At 38.3% G+C, this 18,970-nt stretch overlaps 1 protein-coding gene across 1 annotated transcript in view; it reads left to right on the forward strand.

Annotated features, from left to right (window-relative positions):
- mapk8ip2 (mitogen-activated protein kinase 8 interacting protein 2) overlaps positions 1-18,970 on the forward strand; it is a 36,434-nt gene that overhangs the window by 2,375 nt on the left and 15,089 nt on the right. Inside the window, exon 2 of the mRNA XM_056251193.1 lies at positions 12,524-12,629. Coding sequence (XP_056107168.1) covers positions 12,524-12,629 — 106 coding nt within the window. The remainder of the gene's footprint in view (positions 1-12,523; positions 12,630-18,970) is intronic.

Here is an 18,970-nt window from a genome sequence, read left to right on the forward strand (position 1 = left end):
TGAGGCCAGTGCAGTGAGATTTACCTGCACAGCCCTTTACTAGCTGGCCTCCGTTACACTCAACCCCGTAAGCCTCACTCCCATCCGGGTCACGGCACCAATGCAATGTAACCCCTCCGGTTCTACTCGCACTGCTCTGAAACAGATGTTTCTGGCACGGGAGGCAAGCACACTAATAAGGACGTTAAAGATCTCAGCCTCTAGCGTATGTCGCTAATGCGCCTCTTGAGGCCAGGGAAGTGAGGTTTTGAACATGATGGTTTTGTTGTCAGTTCAAACTGATGTACCTCTTTGCTTATTTTCCAGCTGTTCTTTTCTTAGTCTACTTTTACCCTTTTTCTCTCATCGTTTACTTTACAATGGATTCGTATCCTCTCTTTGTCCTCCCATAAACCTGTCATTTCTTAGAGTAGAAATTATGGGCTGCAGTTTGCATTCTCTAATGCACCAGGATGATATTTTAATGAAGAGGAAAAACACAGTCCCTCTCCTCTAAGAATGAAGTAGATTTACTGGCACGATTTAAAAAAAGGTTTACATTGCACACTCTCTGTCTCTGTTTCTCAGTTTCTCAGTTGTCAGTGTCAGGTTAAATGTGCATGATTGGCGTCACAAATGCTTTGTATAGCTAAAGCATTTGGAGTAGGACTATAGATGCATACAAAAAATAGTGCGAAAAAGTATTTAAATGACAAAATATACTGTAGAAAGTGGATGTCAGGGTTATATCCTTAGTTGTGTTTTTGTTCATGTGTCTTGGTTTCATGTCTACCCTTTCAGTCTTTATTGTGCTATAGTTAGTTCCCTTAGTTACTGATTACATTCACCTGTTGTTCATTTAGTTCTTTTGTTAACTATGTGTAAATATACTCCCTGTTCTGTTCAGTTCCGTGTCTGTTCCTCATCTTATGTGATGTGGTGTTAGTCCCAGTATTCTCCTGTTTGTATTCTGGTGGAATATGTGGAGGGCTTTCTGCAACTCTACAACGAGGCGCGTTGGGACAATGAAACTCTCAAACATCTCTTCTGGAGCGGGATGGACGATATCCTCGGCCAGATGCTGCTGTTGGGGGAGGTTCACCGTCCTTTCGCCAAGTTTTTGACGACTCCGACTCCCCTGCACGTAGACAGGATCCATTGTCCCGGAGGCCATGAGAGATCTTCCAACGCAGACCTGACACCGATGCCAGAACCCGCCTCCCACCATGGAGCCAGAGCCAGCTATCGTGTTTGTCCCAGAGCTAGAGCTGGAAGCCCCCTCCTTCCTGAGGCAGGACCCTACTCTCAGGTCAACCACAGAGTCTGCGGTATGGAGGGAGTCCTCTCCTGAGTCATTTGAGGAGATCTGGCTCATTAAAGGGTTAGTTCACCCAAAAATGAAAATTCTGTCAGTATTTACTCACCCTCATGTTGTTCCAACCCCGTAAGACCTTCGTTCATCTTCGGAACACGAATTAAGATATTTTTGATAAAATCTGAGAGCTGGATCACTCCTCCATAATAGTCCATAGGCTTCTTCAGGGATTGAACTTGCCGGCCTCGAAAAGTTATTAAAGACATCGTTAAAATAGTCCAAGTGACTACAGTGGCTCAATCTTAAGTTTATCAAGCGACGAGAATACTTTTTGTGCGCAAAAACAAACAAAAATAACGACTTTATTTCAACTATTCATGTCCTTCTCTTTGGGCCTCTAGTCAGTTAACGTAGTGTGATTCCGTAGAGCTACGTCACACGCAGGCTCACTATTGGCCGACGCTGGTCATGTGCAGAACAGAACAGAAGCTTACGCTATTACACTAGTGAACTGACTCGAGGCCCACAGAGAAGGAAATGAATAGTTGAAATAAAGTCGTTATTTTTGTTTTTTTTTGCGCACAAAAAGTATTCTCGTCGCTTGATAAACTTAAGATTGAGCCACTGTAGTCACTTGGACTATTTTAACGATGTCTTTAATAACTTTTCGAGGCCGGCAAGTTCAATCCCTGAAGAAGCCTATGGAGGAGTGATCCAGCTCTCAGATTTCATCAAAAATATCTTAATTCGTGTTCCGAAGATGAACGCAGGTCTTACGGGGTTGGAACAACATGAGGGTGAGTAATTACTGACAGAATTTTCATTTTTGGGTGAACTAACCCTTTAACTTCCCAGAAAAGCCAGCTCCCACCCTTATACCAGCCCCAGTATCTACTCCAAAGAATATATTAGATGACCCAGTCCCACCCTGTTGCCTGCCCACCCCGTTGTCTCCTGTGCCTCCATTCAGACCCAAGGACTTACCTGCTTCGCTGGTGGTGTGCAGCTCCTTGGCTCCACCCCCCCCCCCACAGTCTCTCACTAACTCTCTAGCTCCGACTCGGGTCTCCCCTCAACCAGCCAAGCTCTGCGAGACGGATCCCCTGGCTTCAACACAGGCCCATCGGCTCCACCTTGGCTCAGCGCCCCCTCAGTTCCGCCGTGGATATCGCTCGGGCTCCACCAGGCTCCATCTTCTCTCCGACGCCACCTTGGTTATGTCAGGGTTATGTCTTTAATTGAGTTTTTGTTCATGTGTCTTGGTTTCATGTTTACCCTTCCAGGGTGTGTTTACACTTGGCATTAACATGCGATCACAGTGATCCGATCACGTAGATCGGATCATTAGCCAATCAGGACATGGCGCCTTTACATTTGTTCACATAGCCTCTGTATCTGGATAACCGATCGGATTTCTGTTTCCTGCATAATAGTTAAATTAATTATTTAAATTATTCAACATTTTAAAAAATCCGATTCCGATTATTCCACTGGCAAAGCAGCGTGCAGCTCTTCATTAAGATCTTATGACTGACTGTGATTGTACAGGCGGTCGCCTCGTTCAGATAATTTTGCACAATTAAAATGAAAAATGTAAGATTACATACTATCATGTAGGCCTAAGTCTAAATAAACTGTTTTAAAGATTGACGCTTATTGTAAGGTTCAAATAAGTTTAATTTCTTGTCTAAACTGCGTCTGGCCATTATTTTCTGACAGCCACGTGGGGAGACTGCAGGGCGAGGATTTATATGACGTCCACCTGTGAATGCAGACACAATGGCTGGACAGACTGATCTCATGAAATGGCGTATGTATGACACGCCAATTCGTATTTTCATTTTTGGCGTGCTATCAACACGCATAATCGCTTTTCAGCGTGTTTATCAACGCCTTTGACTTAACGTTATATTACTGTATTATGTATATATAAATATATGACCTACCCCAACCCCGTCCCTAAACCTACCCGTCACTGGGGTTAATACCATTTATGAGTCTTCTCCTACCATCCTAGGAAAAGAAATATCGCTCCACAGATGTAGATATAGATTTTGCTTCGTTTCGCTCGGACATTTAACGGCGTACACATACACGCGGAATCACTCGGACATTTAATGGCGTAGACATACACGCAAAAGATTTCGGCGTGGACATACACGCGGATACCTCAAAATGCGTATAGATAACACGCCACTTGAATTGAAAGTGGCGTGTATGTTTACGCAAAGTCATGATGTCATTGCGTTTACTGAGATCCGATCACAATGCGTCCTCTACCTACATAACAACCGGATAACATTCCGATCAGAAGTGCGTAACACACTTGTCTTTTCAATGTGTATGTGGACAACATCCGGATACAGGTCGCATGTTAATGCCAAGTGTAAACGCAGCCTTAGTTCCCTTAGTTACTGATTATATTCACCTGTTGTTCATTTAGTTCCCTTGTTAACTATGTGTAAATATACTCCCTGTTCTGTTCAGTTCCTTGTCAGTTCTCGTCTTATGTTATGTGTTAATGCCAGTATTCTTCTGTGTGTATTCTCTGTGATTATTAAAGTATATCAGTTGGATTTTCTGTGACATGCATTTACTTAAAGGGATACTCCACCCAAAAATTTGAAGAACGATTGGAACTTTGGCACCATTGACTTCCATAGTATTTATTTTTTCTACTATGTCGTCAATGGTGCCAAACAACTGTTTGGTTCCAATCGTTCTTCAAAATATCTTCCTTTGTGTTCAGCAGAAGAAAGAAACTCATACAGGTTTGCAACAACTTGAGGGTGAGTAAATGATGACAGAATTTTCATTTTTGGGTGGAGCATCCCTTTCGTATCACAGTGTATGCAACAGTGGACATGTGCAGATTTTTTTATCTTGTCCTTAAATTACTTTTGTTGTTGGTGTAGCCTAATGTAGTCCAGTGGATTTTTAGTAATGTTAAATGTATTTCACTTGAATAAAACCAGTTAATTTAGATGCACATGCAGCATATGTATGTTTTTTAAATTACCAAACAAAATTTAAAATTATCTAACTCTATTTAACAGAATTTACAGAATAAAAAAGGATTAGACTAAAGAATAGACTAAAAATGAAAAAATGTGGAACATTAGTACACAGGTGAAAGGATTTCCCATTTCTCTGGGAACGTGTAGTTCAGTGTACTTATACTATTTGTCTGTGTCTCTGTGTACACGCGTGCGAGTGTGTATTTCAGGTAAAACTTACGTTATGGGGACAAAATGTCCCCACAAAGATGGAATATCTGAAATCCTTGTCCTTGTGGTGACCTTTTTTAGTCCCCATGAGGAAAACCGCTTATATAACAGATTATTATTTAGCTTAAATAATACAAAATCATGTTTTTTGAAAATTTAAAAATGTGACACGTTTTCTGTGATGGCTAGGTTTAGGGGCAGGTTTAAGCTTTCTCAGATAGACACAGCATATAGGGACATAAAGAGACACATAACACAAATATACTAATGCTGTGAACTATACACCAATAAAATCAACCTCTCCTTAAGCTGTTTATGTAAGTCTACAGCTGCTCCCTTTAGAATACAGAAATACTATTAAAATATTTGTGTGCGTGCACGTCGTAGCAGCTTTTGAAAATGAATGTTCTGTGTTTTGCTGTCAACATCTGCTTGGTTTCAGTAAGAATATAACTTGGTTGTGAGAGAAGTCTGATCTAGTAGGTAAAAACAAAAGGCAGTAATGATGTCACTGTTATTAGTGCAGTAGTACTTGTGTAAATGGCATATACACTACCATTTCAAAGCTTGGGGTAGGTAAGTTTAAAAAAATAAAATCCTCACCAAGACTGCATTTATCTAATCAAAAATACAGTAAAAAGATTAAGTTTGTGAAATATCATTACAATTCAAAAGAACTGTTTTTTATTTCAATTTACTTTAAAATGTAATTTATTCTTGTGATTGCAAAGCTGAATTTTCAGCATCAACACTCCAGTCTTCAGTGTCACGTGATCCTTCAGAAATCAATATGTTGATTTGCTGCTCAAAAAACATTTCTTGTGATGCTGAACAGTGATGCTGCTTAATATTTTGTGGAAACTGATCATTTTTTTTCAAGATTCTTTGAAGATTAGAAAGGAATTTAAAATAGGATTAGAATGCTAATAAGAGGTAGTCGCGTGAATTTCTCACATCGTATATATAACAAAAATCTGAGAATATTATGTGACCTACCTGTGGTGTAATAAGCATGTCTAATCAGAATATTAATTGTGGTGAAAGGTTCACCTTAACTAAATTTCAGCTAGTGCTGTGAGTCACGAGACGTAATTTCATTACTGGAGGAGAAGAGAAGTAGAGGAGGAGAAGTGTGTTGGCAGAGATTTCTGGTCTGTTGTCACATGATGCCCTTAGAAATAGTTTGTGAACTGCGTGAAGTGTAACAAATCTTTGAATGGTGTATGACTTGGATTTAAATTGACACTCTGCTGAAGATACACTGACGACAAGTAAACAAGTTGAATTCATGTTTGATTGGAGAAACACTGTACATGTATATGCTTATGTGTATGTATATTACCATATTTGATAGAAAAATGCAATCAGAATCAGCTATTCTATAGATCCATGTTCTAAATGTAAATACACACCCACACAGACACGTCTCAGAGGTTTTATCCTTTGTCCTTTTCCCAACAATTTTATCCAGTCTTTTACAAAATCTCTCATGACCCATCTAACCTTTACATCTTGCACATTTCTCTCTCCCTCTCTCTCCTCATTTACTGTTCTGTCTTTTCCTCATAATTAATGCAGATACATACAGTCAAGCGCTGGGTTTCCTGAGGTTTTGCTTTATTAGTGTCCCTCATTTCTCAGTTCATTCTCTTTGTCTTAGAGGTGAGAAAATAACGGTTTGAAGGGTCTAAATTATTTTGAGAATCACTGTTAAAATAGTTTCTGATTATTATTATTATTTTATTCACATGAGAAGCTCCCCACATTAATCAGACTTTCTCTTTATTGCATTTGAATTGAATTGCATTTTCAGTGCATGCAACGATCCAGAAGTTACCATTGTTTGAAAACAAATCAGCTAGTGACTAGATGCATGATTCAGCACATTAAGTCCATCTCTGATGGGATGTGTTGTCATGGTGACAGCTGCAGAGATGACCTCACCCTACTTAACCTGCCTTGTGCCTCAGTGGTGTTCTGTTAATGGTGTGACATCACCCCTTGCACAGCACAGCTACTATGGCAACAGCCAATGATTGGCAGCTTATGTGCATCCCCAGGGCATGAAAAATACCCCATCTTTCGTAATAAGGATAAACTGGTTTGGAAGGGCCAACTGTTGGTTGCCTGGAAGACTAGAGTAAAATTGGGCTTTGGAAGACAGACGATCATGGGGAGCAATCGTGCATTTGAAACCTTTTTGTCTTTTTGTAGTCGTGATTTACAGTTAATGACCTTGTCTATCACTCGCACCTTCTTAATTGATTTAAAAATAAAAAAATCCTCATCAACAGAACACATGCTTCGCAAAGATTACTAGATGTGAGTCATGCTTGCACATGTAACATACAAACTTTCCTCCACAATGCTGAGTTGTTGTGGGTGGTTGCCAGGACGTTGCTATGTTGTTGCTAATGTGCTCTGAGCTGGTTTTAGTGTCATTGTTAAATTATTATGAGTGTTTTTGTACATAGAAATGTAGTTACTAGGCTGTTCTGGGTGGTTGTGAGCGTATTTTGCATGTTGCAATACTGTTTCCTCTAGGGTGTTTTTATGCATAGCATTTAAAGCTGCAGTATGTAACTTTTGGCACTCTAGCGGTTAATGCAGAAAACTGCATGCGTCTTGCGGAAGAACATTGTAGCCGGAGCTACAATGGCGACCCGACCGGTCTAAAATAGTCCGAATATAAACACTCAAGGTGTACCTTAGTGATTCAGGATAAGACAAAAACACAGTTTGGAAAATGGATTCATGATGTACTCGCTTATTATATAAATTTTGAACACAAAGCTGGACTATGCAACTTTTTTTTTAAAGTTAACAGGGTGTTCTGTGTGGTTGCTATGGCTTTGCTATGCTGTTAGTGAGTGTTTATATATATATATATATATATAATACACACACATAATCTTTTATGTTAGATACGATTAATCGCAATTCATCGGTTTTACAGCACTAATAATAATAGATTATTTAAAAATTATTTGTGTCAAAAGTATGATTACTTAATACAATTTTTGTATAAAACACTTGTAATGAGGTAAAACTACTTTAAATGAACATCATTAACCGACAGCAAAGATACTGTAGGTTAATTTCCAAAGCTAAATGTGTTTGTAGATGCATCCCATTACTATCCCTGTTGCTAGATCTGTTTTATTTTCTACTCATTCATAATTCATGAATCACTGTGAGTCTGTAACTAATATCACAGAGTGGTTCTGAATCTAGAGCATAGCTTCTCCCAGGAGCTCCTGTACTGTCTGCAGTGAAGCCACAGTTTAGATCTGAGCATGCACTGTGAATAGAGACAGAGACCTGCTGAAATGGAGATGTAGATCTCTTTTTTTTTCCTCCTTTTTTTTTTGGAGACATCAACATTTAAATGTGTAAGGTATAATTTGGATTTAGCCAGCCAGATTAAAGTGGCATTAAACTGGGGACACACTTTAACGACTGTAAGGCCGATTATGAATGTAATTTATACTTACGACTGATCATGCCCAAACGCACCGAGTCAGAGACAGCTGTGTTCAGTCGGTGTTCACAGTCGGTGTTTAAAATCTGCTCCAGTCGTTGGAAACAGTCTGTTAGTGTGTTCAGTTCAGTCTTAGAATGTTTCAGCTAGTCGTTAAGTGTGTCCCGGCATTAGACCCCAAACACACATATTCACACATGCTTTGGTTGACTAGCTCAGAGGAGTGACGTTCTTTTAAATCCTCTGATATTTCAGTGATTAAACAGAAGCTTATTAAAACGCTTCCTCAAAGCACACAATCCACTGTCTGGATCCTTGACATTTTTTCTTGTGTATGTGGGATTATTTACGCACTCCCATGTTTCATCTCATGGGAAGGTCATTAGAGACTCATGTAGAATTATATGTTCAGCGCTGAAATCCCTGTAAATGATGCTTTGATCAGGATGGCAGGTTGACAGAGGTTAGAGACATATTATTTCTTTTCTGGAAGCATTAAGAATCTTGAACATTTTTAAAGCCTTTCCAAACTCTGGGATTGCTATGCTGAACCATGTGACATGTTGTATATGAATCCAGATTAAAACGCAATTTTTTTGAATACTTGTTTCACACTCTGATAATTGCAGTAAATTAGTTAAAGGGATAGTTCACCCAAAAAGAAAAATTCTGTCATTATTTACTCACCCTCATGTCGTTCCAAAGCAAACCCATAAGTCCTTCGGTTTTCTTCGGAACACAAATGAAGATATTTTTGATGAAATCCGAGAGCTTTCTGACCCCCCATAGACTGCATCGTTATTACCACTTTCAAGAAAGGTACAGTAGTAAAGACATACATCGTTAAAATAGTCCATGGGTCTACAGTGGTTCAACTTTAATGTTATGAAGTGAAGAGAATACTTTTGTGCGCCAAAAAAACAAAAATAACGACTTTATTCAATAATTTCCTCTCTTCCGTGTCAGTCTCTGATGCTGTTCATGTGAGCAACACAACACATGCGTGTGATATTCATTTTTTGGGCGAACTGACCCTTTAATTCCACTTTGAATCATATTGATATTTATTTAGTTATTTTATTTTACATACTGTAGCATACTACTTGAAATACTATTCTGTCATAATATATTTTTAAAAAAAGTCAAATAGTTAATTTGGTTGCAGTTTGCTGTGTACTAGATGTCACGGAAAAAGCAAACGCAGCTTGTTAGAAGCATGGAAAAACCACCCAGATTAATGTTCACCTTTTGTTCACCCTTTGTTATCTGAGAGGTGGGAAAGAGTTAGTAGTAGTTTACCTTTCCGTTTTGGTTCTGTTGTGCTCTATTAGAATCAGGGTTGCCAATTACTGCTGGGAGGTGCGAGTGTCTGGCATCCCTGATTACACCAGCCCGTCTCCTGTCCGTTCATCTGGAATCTGACCCACAGGTCAGCACACATGATGAGATTCTACACTTGATTTCCCTTGTGCTGTGCATCAGCACGCAGGACACTGTCACAAAAAGATTTCCACAGTGGATTTTTTTAATAAAATCTTTTGTTTTAGTTTATGACAAACCATGAACCAAGTAAATATGTGCATTGGTTAGCTTTTAGGGCTGTGTCTATCTTGCTGACTTGATTGACATCATTTAATGTTGTCATGTTGATTCAGTGTATGTATTTTTTTTTTTATCAAATAAAATGTCATGACAAAACATTTTACAGTGCAGATGACAAAATGTTGTATCTCTAAATTAGACATAGACATACATTTTTTATATTTAATTTTGTTTTATCGAATAACATTTTAATATACCTCCAAATAAATAATTGAAGCACTGTTTGCTAATATCTTCTAGCCTAAACTCTGACAACAGTAGCGAAATAGGCCTTGCACCTGTATAGTTGATTAAAAATGAAATCAGATTTAGTCAATTGAAATCATTCATGTGTATCATATAGTCAGAAGAGCAGAAAAAGCCCGCAGAAATGTGACTAAACAAGTAGGCCTAGGTGTGAGAGCTGACTGGAGCCCAGTACATTTGACCCTAATACTTGGTGGTGTCCACTTCTACAAAAGCCACTTCACTGCCTGAATGATCACAGCTCAGCAGGTTTAGACAGCAACTTATAGCCTACAGTACATCACACCACAAAAACCTGAATACTATTTTACCATTTTTGCTTGCTTTTTTACACCATAACAAAAAAGTAAAAAAAGAGGACTGGCCGCCATAATAGTAGGACTTCTGGCATTAAGAGTTTGATAAGACTTCATATGTTAAATACAGGTTAATCCAGATAGCATTATTTTTGGAGGTATACTTTATTAATGAAATTGTGTATGGTTTTTAGAAGATGGCTGGTAACATTTTTGGCAGCATAGTTTGTCATGAGTTCAGCAGTTTTGACCTTTGACACAAAAGCTAGGAATAACATGAACATTCATAGAAACCTAGAACAAAATGACTCATTATTGACAAATGTGATTCAATAAGCCTTGTGAGTAAAAGGATATTAGTGCCAGCAGAGAAATGCTCACAGAATACATTAAAAGACTAAAACAACACAATTGAGTAAATGCTACGTTCAGGAAGTATTTCATCACATTATAACTCATGTTTGCCCACATAAAGCTGTTTATGATGTGAATAGATGATATTGCTTTACAGAATGGCATAGCCTTACACACAAGGGATCAGAAACCAAAATAATCTCGAGAGAACTGCTTCTCTTTTAAATGACAATTTACTAAATTTGCATTCTTTTAATCTATTTAAATGTTTATAATGTCTTTATAAAATTACATTATCAAAATCATGTATTAATATATTCAAATATGAAAACATTTCTAACCATGTCTGTCACTAAAATTCACACAAGGCCTGGGAGTTTTAAACAATATTAGTTCAATATTAGTGGACTAATTTGTAAAAATAATAAATAAATAAAAATATTAGGCATGATTCAATTAAAACATTTCTTCTGAATCCAGATTTCTATTTAAAAAAATATAAAAAATTTCAGACAAGTGCACCCAGTAAACAAGCCTCTCTCCTCCTCCTCTTTTTCTTGTTCTGTCTTGGATCCTCCATACATTACAGATCTTTGTGATTGTGACGCTCTGACTGTTAAGCTGCATTGCAGCACTGCTGTCAACCGAGTGGAGCTCAGCTAAGATGAAATCTTCCCTGTGTTAGCGGCTAGCATACACCAGAATCCGGGTTATAGCATTTTGCTGAGCCAATGCAGAGGCAAAACAGAGGCTGGCCTTATTTAGCAGCATGCTAACCCATGCTGACCCACTTATAAATAATGAACGGGGATGGTGGAGGAAAGAAAATAAGGTGTGATGGCCATGCCCTAGCTGGTGTTATGTGTATGTGTTTATGTGAACATGTGTGTGTGCATATACCGTAGAGTCTGAGTGACCTTGTGGATTTCTTAGGCTAGTGACCTAAGAGGCTTAGGTAGTTGTGGCAGCTCATATTTCAGATCACACACACACACAGACACACAGACACAGTGTTGGGGAAAGTTATGCATTACAATATTGCATTACTCCCTTAAAAAGTAACTAATTGCGTTACTTAGTTACTTTTTTAGAAAAGTAATGCGTTACATTTCTTTTGCATTACTTTTTTTCCACCTGGGCTGGGCTTTTTTTTTTTTTTTTTTTAACAGTTATTTTTTGGGGCAAATATAAAGACCCTTTTACCCCAAAGTGAAATAATAAGCCTCAGGCTGAAGGAAATGCTAATTCACGCTTGTACAGTAGAGGGCGCAGCTCAAGCAAATATTTCAGCTCTGTTGTTACTCTGTCTGTATAGACGAAGAATAAGATGCAGGAGAAAATGTTTAACACTTACTTTTCCAATAAAAACAAAAAATCAATAGTAATTTTTGCTTATGGTTTAACTGAATCATCGAAGGTCAGGAGATTAAATGCATAAAAATGTATGTTTTATTTAATATATTTAGGAGGTTTGCATAGGATTCTGATTCTGCATTTCACTGATTTTATTCATTTTAAGGAATATATTTTTTGTGTGCAAGTGAGATGAGTAAATGCACGCTCACATTTAGTCTAGAACTACAATAACCACCATGTTTACACACAACGGTCTGCACTTCGATTTGTCTCAACATGGGGACAAGTAGTAAAGTAAAGAAAGTAAAAAAGAGAAGAAACTTGCGTTATTTATTTGAAAAAGTAATTCAGATATTTTGTTGTAAATTTTTCAAGTAACACGTTGCTTTACTAGTTACTTGAAAAAGGAATCTCATTACGTAACTCAAGTTATTTGTAATGAGTTACCCCCAACACTGCACACACACACATTGGTCTCCCTATATTAGCCACCACATCTCATACTGTAGATGTTTTTTTTATACAGAGGTGATATTTTCTAAATTCCTATGCCTAAACCTAACCCTCACACAAACCTGTTGATTTCAAGAAATGCATGATTTCATTAATGAGCCTTTTGAATAGTACGAGAACTGGCATATTCATTATTTTGTGTTTCTGTCTGCAGGCCGGCTCATGACATCAGTCTGGAGGAGTTTGATGATGAAGATTTGTCTGAAATCACAGATGATTGTGGCATAGGCCTCAACTACGACTCTGATCCATATGAAAAGGTATGAACCATTCACAATGCATGCTTTATTTGATTTTACTTTTAGGAGATAAGCTGTTCTATTCTATTTCTGGAAAACATACTATTATTATTTTTTAGATGAGACTATTCTATTCTATTCTATTCTATTCTATTCTATTCTATTCTATTCTATTCTATTCTATTCTATTCTATTCTATTCTATTGTTTTCTGCAATGAGTTTAGTGTTCTGCAGTAAAGTGTGATGCTTCCTGTCCTATGAGTAAAGGAATCCTTAAGAATCACTTTTAGAATCCAGCTCTATCATGCTCAACATGCTTTTTATGGTCATAGCAGCAATAGCAGCTAGAACATATAGATATAGATGTGGCTTATCACACCATTGGAAATAGTGTCAACACTTCACTCGCTAGTTGGCATGTCAAAGAGCTCATTTGCATTTTACTGTAAAAGGATCTAGGTTTGACAGCTAATAAATATTCCCGTATGCTCATGACAGTAAGTCTGAGTGTCGATGTTGATTTTTAACGTAAAGTGGAATTTAATGGCTGCCTCTTGCTAAGCTGATTTGATTTTGATGTTTATGTTTTTATGTTTATCTATCTCTCTGTCTATATAGGCCTTTAAACCTTTAAACTTTAGCACTTGTTAATTTTCTTTTTTAAAAAGCCAACATTCAAAATCTGTTTTGATAAACTTTGCTTTTTTTAGTTAAAAATGACAGTTTAATGAATTTCTTTGAATTTCAATTCCTTTTATGAATTTCTTAATTCCCTTAGAATTTAAATATAATTCTGTATCCTGTTTGCTACGTTAATTCAAAATCAGGAATTAAAAAAAGCATTTTCAATTCAATCCTGAATGTTAATATCCAAATGGAACGGAAACATGAATCTTCTACACTATAGACTGCTGTAAAACACCCAAATGCAGAGGCTTTCCCTTTGAAGTCCTCATTGTGTGCTATGTATGTGTTTATGGGTGGAGTGTGAATGTGCAATTACCCATAGTTGTATTTGATGCTATGTGTGTGTATTTGTGTGCTGGTTGAGGGCTTGTAAATGTTTTATTGCGGTGGCGGTGTGCCACGGCTGCAGTAGAAGAGCTGGTGGTGACCCAGTGAAATTTGCTGCTATGCAGACCTCTCTTCTCAGCTTTCTGCACCTCAGTCCTGTTACAACAAAACCATTTCCTCTTCCTTACCCTGCTCCTAATTTCTTCTGCCTGTGTTCTCAATGTTCAAACGTCCATGTAAAGTTTCGATTATAACACTTCACATGCCTTTGGTGTGTCAAATTGATTTGAACCACACAATTGCAGTCTATGGGCATCATAGCATGCAGTGACCTCAGATTGTTCAGTATGGAGGCAGATTGATTAGTTGGAACTGGCTGATGATCGGATGGTCCATGGGCTGGTCTTTTATTGATTGGTTGGTTGATCTAAAAAGTGAGCGGCAGAGTCTATGCCAGGGATATTTAATAAAAGTTCCAAGAGGTAAAGATGCAAAAGCCTCTAAGTCCATCTAAAGTTTTTGTTTAATATTAACATTTTTATCAGGCTCCTATGTATAGGTTTCTACCCGGTATTTCTGAAAGGGCTGAGGCTGGGATTTAGTGAGTTTGAAGTGAAAGTATTTGATGAACGTATACAATGTGCGGAGAGCATTCACTCAATATTATTATCTCATTTTTGACAGAGTTGGCTTTTAGAGGCTTTTGCATCAGAGGTCTTCATTTCCATTTTTTGGAATAGTTATATATATATTTAATATATATATATATATATTGTAAACAGTCAAAATATTAATCAAAGATGAGGATATTGGATAATGCCAAAGCATTAGTGTCTGAGAATTAAAATAAATAAATGATAATAAAAAAATTATAATATTTTATCAGTTGAGTCCAATTGGATATGAACATTAAAAGGTAAGATCAGATGTTTTATCAGGCTATTTTTATTTTTACATTTAGATACCCATTCATGGCAGAATGCCATGTGACTGATAAAAGATACTGTATGGGGATTTAAGTTTTCCTCTTGAAGTCTGGACCATTTTATATTTTGCTTAAAATAAGTATCTACTAAAAACAAACAATGTACATAATAATCAAAATGCTCTCATTATGAGCATAAAACAAAGTTAATTAGAAATTTCAAGGTTTTAATTGTCTTTCCTTGCCATCTACAAATCATTTTCCCAATTAAATTTTCTTTTATTATGAAATGCTCTTAACATGCTGGTAAACAGGCCTATTGCTAAATGTAGATAAAAACTTTTTTTTTAAACATGTTTTGTTTCAAACGGTTTGAACGGTCGGAGTCATATACTGTATGTATGACATAAAAATAACTATTATTTTGCTCACCGTGTCTGTTGTGAAAATTACCACTTTGTCTGTAGCTCTTGTATTGTATCGCTTTGTGTCTTTAGCACGAGATAGAAACAATGCGCACAGAGCGGAAGGGGCTTGAAAAAAGCGTGTTTGGCTCTAGAAAAAAAATATTAGAGGATATGGTTCTGAATGATCATTTCCTTAAACCGCCCTGAGCGCTTGTGGTGTGAATAACTCTGTTATTTTGACACGCTACTCACTTTAAACTGTAGAAACAGTAAAATGGTGCTGCAGTTATTTAGTCTTCGGTCCGCTATTTGGAGATGCCTGGTCTATGCAGTGCATCAGGCTACAGTCTTTCTTTTTTGGCACAGTTAGCAGCTCTAATCCAACACACACACACACACACACACACATGCACAAATGCCTGTCCCACAGGATTATGTCATGTGAAAGCAACACTGCATTGTGTTTGAAGGGCCTGTCCCTTGTCTATGCAACTAGAGACTAAAAAATCACAGTAGACATCCTCTGTGCCTCCAATGTGCCACTAAGAGCGGTTACGTAAGAAGTATATATACGAACGATGGCTGTTGGTTTGGGAATATGCATTAAATGTCCATTTTTTTGTTGTTGATTTCATTGGTTGAAATAACTTAATATTAGTATTGTTTTGAGACGTGAGATATAAGCAAAACTTATATATATTTATTTTAATTAAAACTTTAATTTTGAAGAACATCTCAATTCTCTTATTGCACCACAATTAGGCGCGGAACGAGGAGTGAGGAAGCTAGCGGATGCAAAGGTGTATTCTATGAGGAAGTCTTTCTTGTCAAAAAACCTTATGCACATATAAATTCTACTTCCCCTTTACATCTTTCACAATCATTTTAAGTTATGTTTTACCTTTGCAGTTTAAATACATCTCAAATGCTTCAACAGGGTATCTTGCTATATTAACATTTATTATGAATTACTTAAATAACCCAACTTTAAAACATGAGCTCAGTTTATGATGCTTTGAAGTGATGATTGAGTGATCAAGAATATTCAAATGTACAAATAAGCTTTCTTCTGATTCCTCTGTCCTAATTTTCTTTCATTGCATCCTTCCCTCGCATCCTAAGGGGGGTGGAGCTGAGACTCGAGGAAAGGAAGCAAGAAAAAGAAAAGGTTGATGCACAAATAAGAAATGAGAAGCACCCAATATGTACACTTCAGGCAGATCCATAGACCACAATGTTTGTGGGGTCTGTTATGTTTGTGGTTTTAGTAAATCGCACGAAGAAGGAAATAACAAAGAACAGTGTTTAATTAATCTAATAATAAACCCAATAATCCAAAAAATAATCCAGGAATACACAGGAGATAACACTGGGAGAAAATAGCAACCACGTAAAAATGACACAGAACAATAAACAGGAAACTGAGGACTTAAACATACAGAGATAAGGTAACAAGGTAACTGATTAACAGTTGAATGTAATCAGTAACTTAGGGAACTAAGTAGCAAACAGAACCCATGCCGTAATAATCAGTCCAAATAAGGAGTGAGGGTGGGGTCTCTGGAGGCGGATGGGGGGCTTGCAAAGGGTAGGACGAAGGAGGAGATGACGCCGGGAGAGACCAGGGAGATGATGACAGTGAGAGGAGCCAGAGGAGATGTGAGCAGGAGGAGGCATGTGGGAACCCAGAGCACAACCAGGACAAAGGCTCGCGGCAGAGTCGAGGGAGGGAGGAGTCAAAGTGGAGACTTGGCAGATGAATTTAGTTGGATGACAAACTGAGATGGAGCTGATGGAGGTAGAGACCTAGGTGGAGGCGAAGAGCTGATGAGACCGGGCGACACCGATGGATCTGGAGACTGAGACAGATCCGCAGCGACGAGCCAGAGGACTGAGGCGGAGCCGGTGGGACTAAGGAGCTGGAGGGAAGGCGGAGCAAAAGGTCTAGAGGGACGAAACATATCTGAAGGCCCGGAAGCCTGCGGTGCAGGCAGAGCGACATCTGACCAAGGTGGAGCTGGAGGGATGAGGGAGCCTGGTGGAGCAGTGAGGATGATGGTCCCAGGTGGAGCCGAGGGAGGGAGGAGCCAAGGTGAAGCCGACTTTTCGATGGAGTGACGGGCTCAGGCGTCTTGTCTGTGAGAGGCTTGGGAGGTGGCAGGCTGGGCTCTGGGTCTGGAGTGAGGCCGGTGATGTCCTCCTCAGCTGGGCAGATGGTGAATGGAGATCCATTATTCACCAGAACCCACTCCATGAATGCTGCGAAGTTTCCCCGAGGACCATCCACGGGCAGGCGTGCCTTGGATCGCTCACTGAGACTGGTGTAATTCGGGTAGTGGGTGAGGCAACCTAGATCTAAAAATTCCCTCGTGTGGTCCTCAAGGTTTTGCTTCTTCTGCTCTAAACAGAGCAAGCTGACTGCAGTCTATAGTGGGCAAACAATGCAAAAAATGCTGGGAGGACCAGGCCTTATTATGCTTAAATGCTGCAGTTGCTACTTTCATTTTTTTTTTATTACAAAAATCTTACATATTGTGGCTTTAAGTTGAGTGTTTTTTACACAGCTTATTGTATTGTTATCACTTTCGTTTGTGTTTTTATATTTTCTCCAACTGCCCAAGCATACATACAGGCCTATAAATGGTGCGTAAAACAAATTCATAAGGGGGAAAAAAAACTGTAAATAATAAATAAGCTCCATAGCGGATTTCAAGTGATCAAGGGGTTAAGGTGTTCCATTAAACCCATTGCAAGGGTTCCGCCAGTATTGGGCACTTGTGCAATGTAAGCAATTACGTACATCCGAGTGAACGAGACAGAGGGAAGTTAGTGAGGGAAGGGCATAAAAAATTGGTATGTTTGTGAATTATTGTAACGCCCATTTTCTACCATGCAGTGATGTTGTTGACTTAACTGGGATAGAAATGATACTTCTACAGTAGTGGCCAAAACTGATTTAGAATTGATTTAAAACCTAGGAAAATTGGCTTGTTCGCACTTTTTCAAACTTTCTTATTACGTATTTATTGAATATTTTGTATGCATGATGTGAAGTTGTGCCTGGAATGTAAAACTTCCAATTGTATCATTTCGTCATGACGCAATTACATACCGAATTGTGTGGATGCCATTTTTGGCCAAGTGGTCATACCAATCTTGCACTCATTATTCCTAGCCCATAATTCAATAAATCACTAATCAAATATTAGTCAGCAAATATTAGCCATTTTATTGTATTTTTATTTATTTATTATTTTGTGGGTTTTAGTGAAAATGGAAGGACCAATATCCTCCTTGCAACCAAGGAGGATATTGTTAAAACGGCTAAATCTGGTCAGTCGGTTTTGGATATTGCTCATGTGCAGGATGTGAATGATCACAATATCTACATAATTATTTCAAAGCACAGTGAGACCACTACCATGCAGAATGTAAAGTGCTGTGACTTGAGAGCATTTTGACAGGAGGTTGAAAATCATGTGAATGTGTGAACACCTTAAAACAGCTTCTAAAGACCCTAAAAAGATGATTTCTGGTGTTCTTCTGCATCTCTGATAACAGATTAAAGTCCTGCAGTTACAAGGGAAAGATACTGTATATCAGAGTCAATTCCATCCTTCCAGACACTCTCACTCTCGCTCCAGCTTTCTCTCCCTTGTTCTCGATTCCTTCATGGATTATTCATTCTGTCACACAGAGCACTGGCTCTCTGAATACATTTAACAGGTTTGGGTTTCTGGGGTTTTACATATTACAGTATGCTGTTGATAAAAATATTAGCTTCAATGTGCAATATTGGGGGGAAAACACAAACAGCAAATTTCACAACACATTTAAAGCTCCTGTAGGTAACTTTTGAAAACATGTATTTGCTAAAACTGTCATTATGTCCTGACAGTAGAATATGAGACAGATAATCTGTGTAAAAATCAAGCTCCTCTGGCTCCTCCCAGTGGTCCTATTGCCATTTGCAAGAAATACACGCTCCCGGTCAGAAACAACCAATCAGAGCCAG

This window comes from Rhinichthys klamathensis, unplaced genomic scaffold (genome assembly GCF_029890125.1).
Source record: "Rhinichthys klamathensis goyatoka isolate OS25496 unplaced genomic scaffold, OSU_Roscu_1.1 h1tg000078l_1, whole genome shotgun sequence".
Taxonomy (NCBI): domain Eukaryota; kingdom Metazoa; phylum Chordata; class Actinopteri; order Cypriniformes; family Leuciscidae; genus Rhinichthys; species Rhinichthys klamathensis.